The sequence below is a fragment of the Vulpes vulpes genome, chromosome 2 (assembly GCF_048418805.1).
Source record: "Vulpes vulpes isolate BD-2025 chromosome 2, VulVul3, whole genome shotgun sequence".
In the NCBI taxonomy this organism is placed as follows: Eukaryota; Metazoa; Chordata; class Mammalia; order Carnivora; family Canidae; genus Vulpes; species Vulpes vulpes.
In genome coordinates, this window is record NC_132781.1 from 106,150,750 (window position 1) to 106,166,197 (window position 15,448).

The 15,448-nt window shown below is 46.1% G+C and overlaps 1 protein-coding gene across 2 annotated transcripts in view; it reads left to right on the forward strand.

Annotated features, from left to right (window-relative positions):
• The window catches only part of FAM171A1 (family with sequence similarity 171 member A1), a 129,376-nt gene that overhangs the window by 61,714 nt on the left and 52,214 nt on the right, over nt 1–15,448 (forward strand). For both annotated transcript variants that reach the window (XM_072749446.1, XM_072749445.1), the window contains exon 2: nt 7,972–8,199. In XM_072749446.1, the coding sequence (XP_072605547.1) occupies nt 7,972–8,199 (228 nt within the window). The remainder of the gene's footprint in view (nt 1–7,971; nt 8,200–15,448) is intronic.

The window sequence follows — 15,448 nt, forward strand, 5'->3', positions numbered from 1 at the left end:
TCATATGGCAAGACTGAGCCAGGGCCGTCTCGTCTCCCTCCTGCACTGAGGCAGGGCGACGGCTTGCGCTGCTGGCCCCAAACCAGGTGCATCCTGCTTTGGTCAGAAAAAGCACCTGCTTTTTTATGTTGCTGCTTTCTAAATCAAAACCCAGCATAAGGACTTCAGATTAGCAGAGTCCAAGTCCATCGTCCATCCCTCCTCCTTAGCTACCATGGAGGCTGGCAAACGGATGTTTCTGGCATCTGCCTGAGGCCGAATGCATAATGTGGGAACAGAGTCAAGAAGGGAAGGCTGTTCAGGAGATGCGGGTCACCTTCCCACACTTCTCTTCCTTCCAGCCTCCCTTCAACTCTTAGCTCTTCCGGAAGCATCCCACACTGAACTCCATAAACCATAATCATTGGGCCAGTATTCATGCAGGATTTGCCTGTAAAACCAGTGCCTGGTCCAGGTCACAGTATGCTCAAGGGCACCCCATTTGTCTTAGTTTATTTATTTGTTTTAGTTAGTTAGTTAGTTTGTTTGTTTATTTATTTATTTGACAGAGCGCACAAGCAAGGGGAGTGGCAGGCAGGGGGAGAGGAAGAAGCAGGCTCTCTGCTGAGCAGGGCTCGATCCCAGGACCCTGGGATCATGACCTTAGCCGAAGGCAGGTGCTTAATCCACTGAGCCACCCAGGCACCCTGGCCACCCCCTTTGTAAGTCTTCTCCTGTCACCCCTACATCACCTCTACAATCTACAGAGCTTTGAGGTCTTTTTCCTTGGTTTTTGTTTGTAACCTCCAGACCTCATTAGTCTCATCTTTGCCATATTTCTGCTCTGTCTTACCTGGTTTCATCCTTTTTGTTCTCTGTAGCGAAAACCCCTAAACTTCTCAAAAACAGGGGCTGTATCCTTTTTCTTCTTTTTTATTTCCCACAGAACCTAATGTCATGCTAAGCATACAGTAAATATTTTCTGATTATTACAGTTCATTAGCTATCTGAATCAGTGCTTTTCAAATGAATTTCAGTAGTGTCTATTGAAAATCATAATGAATAGGAAATTAATGGAACAACAACAACAAAAAAACCGCACCAAGGATATTTAGGCTATGTACCAGATGATATCTAGAAATGCCTGTTAGTTTTAGTGACTCATTCAGCATACATATTGAGTGCCTACTATGTACCAGACGTTATTCTGTGAGCTTAGAATATATGAATGAAGAAGAAAAAAAAAAAAGAAACACATAATAGCTCTCTCGAAGCTTACTTTCCGGAAGAACCAGACAGTTAATAAACATGTAAGTTATAAACATGTTAGAATTGATAAGTGGAGACACTCAGGTGGTTCGGTCAGTTAAACACCTGCCTTTGGTTCGGGTCATGACTTCAGGGTCCTGGGATGGAGCCCTGCTCAGCGGGGAGCTTCTCCCTCTCTGTCTGCCCCTCCCCTTGCTTGTGCACTGGCATGCGTTTGCACTCTCTCTCTCTGTCAAATAAATAAACCCTTAAAAAAAAAAGGGAATTGACAAGTGTTACGCATAAAAGAAGAAGCAGAGCAGAATAGTATCAGATGCACAGGGTGGAGTTGGGATTGGCATTTTAGGACAGTCAAAATTGTGAAAAAAAAAATTTGCTTTTAGATAAGCAGAGAGAACTGAATTTTTGCTGGATATGAGATAATATAAAGAGGTTTCCATGAATTGGGTATGATAATGGCATTTTGATGATTTTTATTTTATTTTTAAAGATTTTATTTATTCATTCACGAGAGACACACACACACAGAGAGGCAGACACACAGGGAGAGAGAGAGGCAGGCTTCATGCAGGCAGCCTGATGTGGGACTCGATCCTGGGACTCCAGGATAACGCCCTGGGCCGAAGGCAGATGCTTAATCACTGAGCCACCCAGGTGTCCCATTTTGGTTATTTTTAGTTTTAATCTTTTGTTTTGGGGTTTTCTTAGAGAGGGAACAGGGAAGGGGCAGAGGGGGAAAGAATCTTAAGGAGGCTCCATGCTTATCCCCCAACTTGGAGCTCGATCCCACCACCCTGAGATCGTGACCTCAGCCAAAATCAAGAGCCAGATACTTAACCAACTAAGCCACCCAGGAGCCCCAAGTCTTTATCTGTTGTAAACAGAAATATTAATGGGGAAGTAATGTGACCTAATATCATTGTCTTGGATTTGCCTCAGAATGTTCCAGCAAAAAAGTGAAAAGGAAGGAAAAGTTGAATCAGGGGAGAATAGATGAAAGAAGAATGGTAGAAAGTTGGTATTTGAAACTTGAGTCGTACAGAGGGTTTCCTCATACCATTCTTCCTATTTGTATAGACGTTTTAAAATTTCCAAGATAAAAGCTATATAAGACTGATAAATCATTGAACTCTACCTCTGAAACTAATAGTTGACGTTAATTGAATTTAAATTTTAAAAATAAAATTTTAAAAATTTTAGGGCAGCCCAGGTGGCTCAGCGGTTTAGCATCACCTTCATCCCAGGGCATGATCCTGGAGACCAGGGATCAAGTCCCGTGTCGGGCTCCCTGCTTGGAGACTGCTTCTCCCTCTGCCTGTGTCTCTGTGCCTGCCTCTGTGTGTGTGTGTGTGTGTGTGTGTGTGTCTTATGAATAAGTACATAAAATCTTAAAAAAAAAAAAAAGTTAAAAAAAATTTTTAAACAGAAAAAAGAACTGGTGGGCATTCAGGAGGTGACCTTTTTATTTAGAAAAAGAGTGAGGGAGTAGAGGGAGGGGCAGGGAAGGAGAGAGAAAAAGAGAGAGAGAATCTCTGCTGAGCACAGAGGGCTTGAGATCATGACCTGAGCCCAAACCAAGAATCAGATGCTTAACCAACTCAGCCATCCAGGTGCCCCAGGAGGTGACATTTAAGCAGATGAGGAGGAGAAAGATGCATGGAAGAATGTTAGGGAAAAACGTGCCATGCAAAGAAAGTTCGGCACAAAGCATGTTCCTAGAACCCTGGCCTCCTTCTTACTCCTCGATTGGGGGATGGTGTGGGGGACGAGGGCTGGCAGATACTTGGGGGGTGGAATAGAGAACACAGAGCCTTGTAAGTCACTGTCAGGATTTCAAGTGCAGGTCAAACCCATGAGGGCTGCTAAGGAGCTGCTTCAGAGTCGTGCTCAGATGTATTTTCTTCATCGAACCATTTGGGCACCTGCGTTTCTTTGCTCAGATCCTGAGATGGAGTTTGTGGTTAGTGATCAGTGCTATCCAATAGAATTTTCTGCAATGCTGGTGTCCAATGTGGGAACTACACCCCTAGCCACAGATGCCCATGGAGTACTTGAAATGTGCCTAGCTAGATCCAGGAGCTCAATTTCTGATGTAATTTTATTTTGATTAATTTAAACTTAAAGTTCAATGCCCACATGTGGATGGTAGCCCCTGAATTGGAAAGTGCAGTATTAGGATGGTTGGTTGCACTTGTGCATTTCTCTCCATGCTGACTTTTATTTATTTCCAGCATCCCAGTGATTCTCACCTCAGGACATTTGCACCTCTGCCTGGTTGGTTCCTGGGTGTCCTTCAGGCCTGAGCTTACACAACACCTGCCTTCCCTGACCACCCTGTTGGGGGTAGGCTCCCCCTCATCATGGCATCCTCTGGTTCCCAGTTCATAATTACACTTGGTATTTATTTAATGTCTAAAGCCAAAAGTTCCTCAAGGTCAGGGGTTTGATCATCTTGTCTACCCGCATGGTGGGCCTGCTGTAAACACTGAAGTGAAAACAGAAGCAGTTTCAGTGTTGTGTACAGCTTTGGGGATGGACATAAGGGGCCTTTAACCCAGTTTGGGGAGGGGTTGGTGAGTCAGGAGCAGCTTCTCAAACCTTAAGTAGAACTTTTAAAGAATGAGTAGGAATGAGGAACATGAAAGTAACATTGTAGAAAGGCCTTTCCTACAAAGATGAGAAGCAGCAGGAAGGAGAGCACGGGGGATGGCGTCTGCGGGCCTGTGGACAATATGTGGGAATCAGGGGTCCTGACCGTGGAGGCCCTCAGGTGCCTTGAAATGTATCCTGTAGGTCGGGGGCTGGCAGATTCATTTTAAGAGCCAGAAGTAAATAATAGCTCAGGCTTTGCAAACCATGAGGTCAAAACTTCTGAGCTCTGCCACTGAAACGCAAGAACAGCCTTAGACAATATGCAAATGGCCATGGCTGTGTTCCAATAAAACTTTATTTATGGACACAGATTCACATTCTAGATAATCTTGGTATGACATGAACTATCCTTTTGATTTTTTTCCCCCAACCATTTGAAAGGATAGAAACCATTCTTAGCTCATGGACCATTCAAAAATAAGCCGCTGGCCCCATTTGTCACCTGGCCATGTTTGGGGGAGGTCAGCTAGCTCCCTCTGGCTTCAGTGTGATCTCAGAGGCAGGTGTGAAGGCAGTGGTGGTTTCTGTGAAGAGGCCAGGCAGCAGGCTGGGCGAGTGATGGCAAGGTCTGAAACAGGACGGCGTTAACAAGGATGGGAAAGAAGGACCTGCCTTGTGACATATATCCTGCAGTCAAAATCAGTAGGACTTGGTGATGGGTGTGCAGGGTAAGGAGTCAAGAACGGTGCCCCAGCTGAGCAGGACCCACCAGCTCTCACTGACCAACGGCAATACGGAGTGCATCTTAATGCGTGTTTAGGTTTGGACCATTTATAGGGTCTTCCTTTATTTTTTAAAGATTTTATTTATTTATGAGAGACAGAGAGAGAGAGAGAAGCAGAAACATGGGTAGAGGGAGAATCAAGCTCCAGCAGGGAGCCTGATGTGGGACTCGATCCCGGATCCCCAGGATCACTCCCTGGGCTGAAGGCAGCACTAAACCGCTGAGCTACCCGGGCTGCCCTATAGGGTCTTCCTTTAAACTGCAAAATTCAGAGTAGTTTCAGTAAATAGAGCCTCACCTAGTCCTAGGATTACTCTCCTGGGGAGACCAATTTTGTTTGCTGTTGAATGGATAACCTAGTTCTAGATGTTACTCTAGGAAAATGATATCCCAGCAGGCTGTGATAATCACCTAACCGTGCTGACATTTCCCCCCATCCTATCATACCGAAAGAAGTAGCTAAACGATCTCTTTCAAAGTATGTAATTGCAGAACGTCACGTCGGTTTCTGGTGTTAGAAGAAATCCCAGTAGTAGAATCTAGGACGTTGATTATAGTAAAAACTCCTTTCGCTGTTGGTTCAGGAAAGCTTTAGCTTTTTCGAAATCTTAGCTGCTCTTGCGAAGCAGCAAACAAGAGAGAGCAGGAACCTTGTAATCCCAATTATTAATGAATGTTTCATCATCATAAAATTACATAAATTATCACTGCAGCCCCACAAAGCTACCTTCCCACTTGCCCTGTTCTGGGGGATTTCTGCTGTGTGAGTATTAATGAAAGCAGAGTTAATTTACGTTGTAATTTCACCTGCCACCTGGGAGCACAAAGACACAAAGTTAAATAAGAAAACTCGTGTGTGGCGTACATCCTGCGAATCTGCGTCAAGGTAACTGATGAGATTCGAGATTAACTCAGTGTGTTTTGTAACGTCATATCCTTGCTTTTCATGATGCTGGTTTTATCTCTCTCTGGACATTAGTTTTCTCTCTGAATCAAGTAGCCATGTTCAGCTTCTCTAGCATGTGTTTCTCTAGGAGGTTTGGAGAGATTTGTTTGGTGCACATCTTTAACACCTAGGTCTAGGATTCTTCAGCTGCTCTTTATGGTTTTCTAGTCAAGAACTAAATTAAGTCACTCAGTGAAAAAAAAAAGGGTGAATGACTAAGTGAAATTTGCCATATTTAGAAGGTTTAGTATCATAAGGTCAGTGACCAAGGCAGGGGTCCTTGAACCAAAAGACAATCTTCTCACTGTGATTGCAAAGGGCCTGGGGTATAAAGTCATTACTTACTTCAGTTATTACTGAAGAGGGATGCCTCCATCCCTGCACTTTGCTTTATCCCTCTCTCCCCTCCGGCACCCTTCTCTGCACCCCGTCCAGGCTCCCCCACCCCGGATGCTATGCCTGAGTGCTTTCAGGCACAGTGATTGGACTAACGTAATGGTAACCGCTGTGTTTATGCTCACCTGTGAGGCATGACGCTGAATGTTTCCATCCTCTGCTGAGCTAGGTGGTGGTGTCCCCTCCACTTTATAGAGGAGGAAACAGACCTGGTGAGGGTAAGTGCCTTGCCCCAAGCTCCATGGCTAGAACTGGGTGGAGCTCAGATTCAAACCCAGTGGGATCTTCCACAGAGCTCTGGAGCTTGTGCCCCAGGCCAGTTCCCAGGGGACCAGCTCTGCCGAGCCTCCCTCCCCCTCCGTGTCCGGCACTCCCCTGGGCCAGACTGCAGTGGTTCTGCAGACATGAGCCTCCCTCCCTGGTCACCTGGAGAGTCTTTGCTTGTCCTCACCCCTCATCTTTATCCAAAGGCATCAATAGGGCTTTCAGATCTGACACAGCTCAGAATGTATGGCAAGGAATGCCTTAGGAGTGGACCAGTGGACCTATGACACCTGAACAAAAACGGGTTTATCGGAGCAGGGAACACTTCTGATTGTTCTGGAGTGCCATGCTGGCATCTTGTAATCGACATCCACCACGGTGCTAGAGTCTGGTCCCCCTCATCTCTTCCTGGGTGATTACCGAAGCCTCTTAACTGGATGCTCAAGTCTCCCGTCTTGCCTCTTCCCCACAGCCAGGTGTTTCTATAACACGTTTGACTGCCATTCCCTTGTTTAAAATCTTTGTGCCTCTCCATTGCTCTTGGGATCAAGAATGATCCTTTTAGGTCCCTTCTAAAGCCCTGAGTGGTCTGGCCCCTACTCACCTCTGCAGACTCGTCTCGCACTGGACCTCATGCCCCTCACAATGTCTGTTCTCCTTCAGAATCTGTTTGTTTTTCTCCAAGAAGCATGTTTTTTCCTTGCCTCTGAGCCTTTGCATATGCTGTTCCATCAGTGCCCGCTTCGTAACTGTACCACACATCCCCCAGCAGAAGATTTCCTTCACCGCTGTGGTTCACACAACTACGGTCCCAGCCACAGAGTAGCAGCTCAGTAAAATATCTCCAGCATGAATAGATGAAAACTATCCATTGCATCTTAGGTTTTTAACGTGACTTTTGATCTGTATGTCTCCTCGATTCGTAATCTGGGTTTGCCAATATTACTCTACTTCATCTCTCTTTTCAAATGTTTACTTTTTATTTTTTTCCTTCTTGTAAGCTTCTCTCTTCCCACTCTTCAGGTCCTCCTTTTTAAAGACATTTTTTTTAAATTTTTATTTATTTATGATAGTCGCACAGACAAAGTGAGAGAGAGAGGCAGAGACACAGGCAGAGGGAGAAGCAGGCTCCATGCACCGGGAGCCTGACGTGGGATTCGATCCCGGGTCTCCAGGATCGCGCCCTGGGCCAAAGGCAGGCGCCAAACCACTGCGCCACCCAGGGATCCCTTAAAGACATTTTGGACTGCTTTTTGGGCTGGTCTTCGTGATAACCAGCACGGCTATCCTGGGTAGCTCTCGTACATACTCAGCAGGTCTATCGGAGACTCTGGATGCACTTCTTTGAGCCTGCTCCTTCTGTAGTATCGCAGGCCCTAGTTGGGCCCCAACTGCCAGCTACCCTGGGAAGGATTAAACAGTATTGTGTTTGTCACACAACCTCTTAAAGGGATAGAATTATTCCCTCACTTACCTGTTGGGGTGAGCAGCCAGGAGCAAAGAGGAAGGCAGTTTATGATGGGCAGTGGTTTGGCGGGGAGAAAAAAAGGAAATCGTGTAAAGTCAAAAAGGAATCTCTCTAACAAGAAAATGTTTCCTGGTTGCAACAATTAATATTTTGGATGTAGATCTAGATTTGCTTCGTGCAGCCCACTCTCCACTCCTATCAGCTACAGCAGAATTGTTGTTGAGGTGGGCCAGGTACTAGCAGTTGTTCTTTGTTGCTTTGTCTTTGCTCCAGAGGTGACCCTGAAGGTCCACATCAGCGACGCCAGCACCCACCAGCCCGTCCCAGATGCGCTCATCGAGATTTTCACCAACCAGGTGTCTGTTGCTTCTGGCACCTCGGGGACAGATGGCGTCGCCTTCATCAAGTTCCAGTATAAGCTGGGCAGTCAGCTGATCGTCACTGCCACGAAGCACGCCTACGTGCCAAACTCTGCCCCCTGGAAGCCAATCCGATTACCTGGTAAGGCCATCCTCACCCTTCCCTAAAGCAGAGCACATGGGACAGAAGCGATTTTGAGAGTGGAAGGCAGATGATCAGAAAAATAAGGGTTTCATCTCTGCTTTACTTTTGGGGGCTTCTTATGGGAAGGAAAGGTGGGGTCCTGTATGAAGCAGGTGGGGGCTCTCCCTCAGTTGACATACATGAGGGAATTGAAAAGCCTTAGAGTCTCTGCCCATTTCCCCAGCGTCCTCTTTGTACCTTGTTGGTTATGGCTGGCAGGATGGCACTGGGGCAGTGCTCTGGGACGGAGCTTCTTCGTTCTGCCTCACGGAGCCAGAGAGAAGAGCGCTGGCCAGAGAGGCAGGGGGTGATGGGACATGGTCTTTCTCTTTCCCCCCTTCTCACCTGCTATGGGAAAACCCACTCCTCTGTGTTTTCTTGGGACTCTTCTCAGTCCCTACGCTTCTGATCACCAAATGTGTGGGGCTTTTTTCCATACATCAGGCAGTTCTCAGATTCTCAGACACCAGCTGGGTGTCCTACAGTTTAACTCACTTCTGACACTCTCCACCTGGAGGCAGCACCCGATCCCATGGGTAAAGTGCCCAGTCCCACATGCCTGGCCTCTCCCCCAGCCTCAGACACAAGTCGCAAGTCCAGGCTGTCCCCTGGGGCTGTTGACCCACTGGCTATAATAAATCAGAGGTTCCCAGCCCCCTCCTGGGGTTCAACTCATTAGCCACAGTGGCTCACGGAACTCAGGGAAATGGTTGTTAAAGAACAAATGTCATTCAATTAAATCTGAAGGTCTGTTTGGCTTTATTAGAAGTGATCCATGAATTGGGCAGCATCCATCTCACAAGTAGCTTCAAGGAGTTGCACAAAAGGGAAGGTTTTTTTTTTTTTTTAAGATTTATTTATTTATTTATTTATTTATGATAGAGAGAGGGAGGCAGAGACACAGGAGGAGGGAGAAGCAGGCTCCATGCAGGGAGCCTGACGCGGGACTCGATCCCGGGACTCCAGGATCGCGCCCTGGGCCGAAGGCAGGCGCCAAACCACTGAGCCATCCAGGGATCCCCAAAAGGGAAGGTTTTTACAGAAAGGAGGGTGGGGTGACGAGTTACTAGCAAAAGGACTATTTCCGGCAAAGTTACTATTCCTTAGAGGGCAGGCAGGGGATCTTAGGTGGATCACCTCATCTTCTCTTGAGGGGCAATGGAGAAGGCCCGTGTGTCGGATTACCTCACTGATGCTGATCCAAAAATTCTTGACTGACCCAATTAAAACTGTATTTCTGGGGAAGGTTGAAACTGCATTTAGGTTAGATGAGGTTAGCGTATGAAGTTCCAGTCTGGTGACTTGGCCTAAGTGACACCAGTTGGGGCCCTGGGGTTTTTTTGTTTTTTATTTTGAACACAGTTTACTTACTAGATCACTGGCTTCTTATGAAGGCTAATAAAGGGACATCCAGGTGGAGGAGATCATATGGACAAGGTATGGAGGATGGTGTGCAGAGCTTCCATGCCTCCTCTGGGCATACCACCCTCCTGGCACCTCCCTGTGTACACCCGTACACCTGCCCAGAGGCCCTCTAACCACCATCCTGTTGGGTTTGTATAGAGGGGTCATTACATCATTAGGACTGATGAATTCATTGGTCATTGGTGATCGACTACACCTCCAGCCCCTCTTCCCTCCCATGGTCAAGGGGCTGGGGCTGAAAGTTCCAACTTGGTTGGTTCTTCTGACAACCAGCCCCCATCCTTAGGTTCTAGAGGCTTTCTAAAAGTCACCTCATTAGCTAACCCTGCACTGAAAGAGACATGTTACGAATAACACATCACCTTTATGGCTCTTACCACTTAGGAAATTCCATGGGTTTAGGAACTCTGGTCCAGAAACCAGACCAAGACTGGATACATATTTCTTCTTACAAATCACAGTATTATGTCACCATTCACCACTTGGCAATGGTGGTCTCCCACAGGGGTCAGGATGGTGCCTGACACAGATTCAGCTTGGGATGGGGTAGGTGGGGAGTTGGACATGACCTGCCTTCTGTTCCCTCACCTCAGGCTCCTGTTAGCACCTGGACCACGTTATCTGTTGGCATCAAGATGAGATGAGGGATGAGGAGGGACTGAGGGCTGCAGGGAGATGTTGCCAGGGTAGCGTTTGAAACTGGCTGACCTGATTCTGGTGCTCAATCTCAGCTTGAGCCCCACTAGCTTCCTTGCCAATCTCTGCAAAGTGGACCTAATACCACCTGGTAGGGTTGTTCTGATTAAAAAGCAGTTAACATTCATAAACACCCTTACAGTGCCTAAAACACAGTAGGGGCTCAGTAAATGGCACAGCAGCTGGCAAAATACCAATGTCACTGTTCATCTCTGTGCCACTGCACCACTGGACACACTCCACCAGGAGTGTTGCCTCTGGGGACACAAGGGAGCCAAATGTGGATATATCTGCCTCCTAAAGCCCTGGCATCTACCCTCATGCACAAAATTCTCTTTACATTTATTAAGTACCTATTATGTGCCAGGCACTGCCCTGGCCACTGGGAAGACATATCTAGAGACACAGAACTTGCTCCTCGGGAGTTTGATACTTAGTTTGGGAGTTATATAGTCAGCCACCACCAAAGCCACTTCCATCTAATGGGTATGTTCATGCCTATATATGCGTAGGGGATGCTGGAGGAGGAAAATTCAGCCTAGGTGAGGGAATAAATGCTTCCTGGAGGTGGTAGGAGGGGAGCTGAGCCTGGAGGATGAATAGATATTAGCATTAAAAGGTGCTTGTCGGAGGCACCTGGGTGGCACAGTTGGTTAAGCATCCAAATCTTGATTTCAGCCCAAGTCGTGATCTCAGGGTCATGGGATAGAGCCCTGCATTAGGCCCCATGCTGACCGTGGAGTCTGCTGAAGTTTCTCTCTCTGTCCCTACTCCCTGCTCCCCCCACCCCTTTGTATATGCATGTTCTCTCTCTTGCAAATAAATAAATAAATCTTAAAAAAAAAGAAGGTGCTTGTAAAAAACACAGATTCCAGGGCTCATCCATTCAGTCTGGAGACATTGAACCAGAAGTCTGCAATTGAATAAGTAACTCCCCACCCCCCAACTCCACTTCTGGATAAAAGCACTCACTGAAGTTGGAGACCACTGCTTTGTGAGCCTTGGAAAGTGGATTTGATATAAGGGATAACCTGAGAAATATTTGATAAAGGGGATAAACCTGAGAAATATTTAGCAGACAAATGCAGAATATCTCTGGGAACAGGGGAGACTTAAGGGAAAGGATAAAACAGAAGATATGTAAGTTGAATCTTGGATTTCTAGCTGATGATAAAGTGTATAGAACAGGTGGACAATGGGGTTGGGAGACCCACCACCCCATGGTTCCCTAAAGTTGACTGAGTTGATACAGTGGGTTAAAAGAAGCCTCCTTCTTCCCCATTGCCCTATGCATCCTCTCCCCAGGCTGGGCTCAGGCAGAGATGCTTACAGGTGCTAGTGGAGATGGGAGGGCAGGAATGAGTGTTGGGAGTCAGAGCTGATAAGTTTAGTGGAGGGGATATTGCTTTTGAACTACCTCTCGGACACAAGTGTGTTCAGCCTGTAGTTTGAAATGATTTGAGGGCTCAAGGGGTTTGGAGATAGTGTAGTTTGGGGGTCATTAGCATTGTTGAGATAAAGAGTCAAAACCATGAACTCACCAAAGTGTTGGGGGAAGACCGGGGACAGAACCCTGAGAGATCCCACAAAATAGGGAGGTGATCTTCATTAGCTTATATATATCAAGAAAATTGTCTGATTGTCTCCATTTTTCACATGAAAAAAATGACTGGAAACAACCCAGGGAAGGTTTTTTTTTCCCCCAAGATTTTATTTATTCATGAGAGACACACAGAGAGAGAGAGAGAGAGAGTCAGAGACACAGGCAGAGGGAGAAGCAGGCTCCATGCAGGGACTCGATCCCAGGACTCCAGGATCACGCCCCGGACCAAAGGCAGGTGCTAAACTGCTGAGCCACCCAGGGATCCCCCAACCCAGGGAAGTTTAAATGTTATCTGGACACCACAACTCCACCAAGAAACAGTAGTATATTCTATAAAGTCACCTTGGACCCTGGGGTAGTCAATACTGAGCCATGGCTTATAGAGAAATTCAGGATTAGGATCCTACAATCCTCCTCTCATAACATTTTCATCAGCCAAGCAATACATCACCTTGGATTATGTATGTTTAGGTATGTTTTGGATTATGTTTTAGGGTGTTTAAAGACATATGACTTAGGAGCACCTGGGTTGCTCAGTTGGTGAAGTATCTGCCTTTGGCTCAGGTCATGATCTCGGGGTCCTGGAATCCAGCCCTGGGTCAGGCTCCCTGCCGACAGAGGAGTCTGCTTTTCCTTCTCCCTCTGCCCCTCACCCCCTGCTTATGCACCCTCTCTCAAATAAATTAATAAACTTTAAAAAAAAAAAAGACACATGATTTAATCTATAATGTTGCTTCATAAATATGGAACTCACAGCCAACAGCTCCATAACTCATGCTTCAACAAAGCTTATCTAATATGTGTCTTTCCCAGAAGCACCTCCCCGCCTTCCTGCAGTTAGGAACAGGAAGCACTGTGCCTCGGAGTCATTTTAAACAGTGAAATTCCCAAAGGAAGCCCAAGAATGTGAAAAACTTGGCACTAGATAGATCGCCAGAGGACACTTTGAGTTTGCGAGCTGAAAGGAGAAGGCTGAGCGTCCCCTTGGTTGACCTCAGCTGGGAACGTTTGTGTCCAAGACTTAGAGTCTTGACTACTCAGTACTTGACACATAAAGCATCATGAGGATTGATTGTGGTGTCAGAAATGAATTTTAGCGAGTAGGCACATTTGCGAACCCTGAATCCACGAATCATGAGGATTCAGTGTACTGTAATTACACTTGTTTTGACTTTGTTAACATGATCATTTGAGAAAAGCAACCATTTCCATAACATCCATTTTCTTAAATGAGTCAAAAAATGGGAAGGATGTGGTTTAATTGGAAGGGTTTGGGATGAGGCATGAAGACACCTGGGTTCTCACCCCTCCAGCCCCTGGCTACTCTTCACACATGGGGGCCCACACGGCTTTCAGAACCAACGTTTCTCATTTCTAAAACTAAATTAATTAGACTGAATAATTTTCAAGGATCCACCTGTGTCTTTGATTATTTTTCTTTGCTTGCCTTGTTAGCATAATATACTTTTTTTTTTTAAGATTTCATTTATCTATTTGACGGAGAGAGAGAGCACAAGCAGGAGGAGCAGCAGAGGGAGAGGGGGAAGCCGACTGCCCGCTGAGCAGGGAGCCCAATGTAGGGCTCAATCCGAGAACCCCAGGATCATGACCTGAGCTGAAGGCAGACACTTAGCCGACTAAGCCCCAGGTGCCCCCATCATAAAGATACTCTTAACTAGAATCTGACAGAACAGGTTGACCAAACCTTGGTCTTGTCTATTGCAAAAGGCAGAGTAAACGCTTATTTCCATGCATGCCTTTGGAAGTCAGGATAATACTGTTGGTACTGCTGACAAGTGGGCAAGGAGTAGAGAAAAGTTGGGAGGCTCTCCTAAAATGTGGCAAAAATTCAAAACTAGAAAATGCTTTCTTCACTACGCGTGCACACATGGTTTCATTTGCATGTGCATTCTTCAGAGACTTTGGAATGGATTTCAAATCCTTGACAGTCATTCCTGGAGAGTGTGTTGGTTTTACCCTTTCAAGGAAGGAGATGTAGATTGGAGAGGGGGAATTCTAGCACCCTTAAGGAAAGTACCCCTTACATTTGGCGAACAGGTAAAACAAATTCAGTTATACAAAATGCCATCCATCCACAAAAGACTCTAAGTCAACATCTTCATTATCCCCATCTTTATAGTTGTCTCTCTACCAGGCCTGTTGCAGGAGCTTCACACCTGATCCATCTGCCCCTTCAACCACCTATATCAAGTCAGCAATCATGTCTTAAAATACATACATAACATATATATGTGTATATATAGGCAGACACACAACATGTATTATATATGGCTCAGTCGGTTAAGCTTCTGCCTTCAGCTCAGGTCATGATCTCTGGGGCGTGGGAATAAGCCCCACATTGGGGGTTGGGGGGCTCTCCCCCTGTTTTTGTTCTACTCTCTCTTCCTCAAATAAATAATCTTAAAAATATATATATTATATATAAAATATATAAGTACATTGTATATTATATATTAAAAATATAAGTTTATTATATATTTTATATGTATATAAAATATATAAGTGTATTATATATATTTTATACACACACACACACACACACACACACACACACTACATGTCTGCCTAAAGGGCTTCAGTGTCCTGAGGATGAACTAGACACTTCTCCCCTAGCCACTTCTCCCTTACATATCTTATGGTCTAGATGCCTGGACAATTTCTTGTTCTCTTTATGTATCTGATGTTTTGTCCGCACTGTTATTCCTTTACCCATGCTCTCAAGCTCGTCTTACATCTTCACCCTGACTGTTTTCTGCTTCCTGACTCTCCCAGGTAGAGTTAGACACTCCTTTCTCTCTGCTTACCAAAACACAAACATCTGCCCATCTGCGTGGTATGACAAGAACCTCCAGACATCAGTCAGCATCAGCTCTATGATCAGCATCTGATCTTGGGGCATCCTGTCCCATTTGGGGTGGGCAGTCCCTTCCCTCCTGCTCCAGGAAGAGCCAGGGCTGCCTCTGCTGCCACACAACCCACTCATTACAAGAGGTCACTCTTCTCTCCTGGAAATAAGGTTTGAGACAGTTTCCTAGAGCAGACACCTTATGTATAGAAGTACCAAATGTTTTAGGTTAGAAATGCTTACAGAACACCCTGTGATGGTCACACACATCTCGAGAGACTGATCACAGGTGGCTTCAGAGCTCACAGTCCCCACGCCAGTCAGCACAGGGCTTCTCAAGGCCCTGGAAGTGCCACTCAGGATGTGTGTGAGCTCTCTGATGGGGCAGGGTGTCCAGACAGGCAGCATCACTACAATGATCCTTTCTTCTGGGCCATTAGGTACCCAGTACCACTGGGTGAAGGGGTCATTGCTAAGGAAGGCTAAATGTACCTTTAAAGTGGTTATGAAGGATTTTTCCAAGTTAGGGCTCCTGGTTCACACGCATTCCCCAATCCTCGCTCCCCCAACCTGATATGGGCTTTTCTCCCAACTTTCAACCGTCAAGATGAATTCTT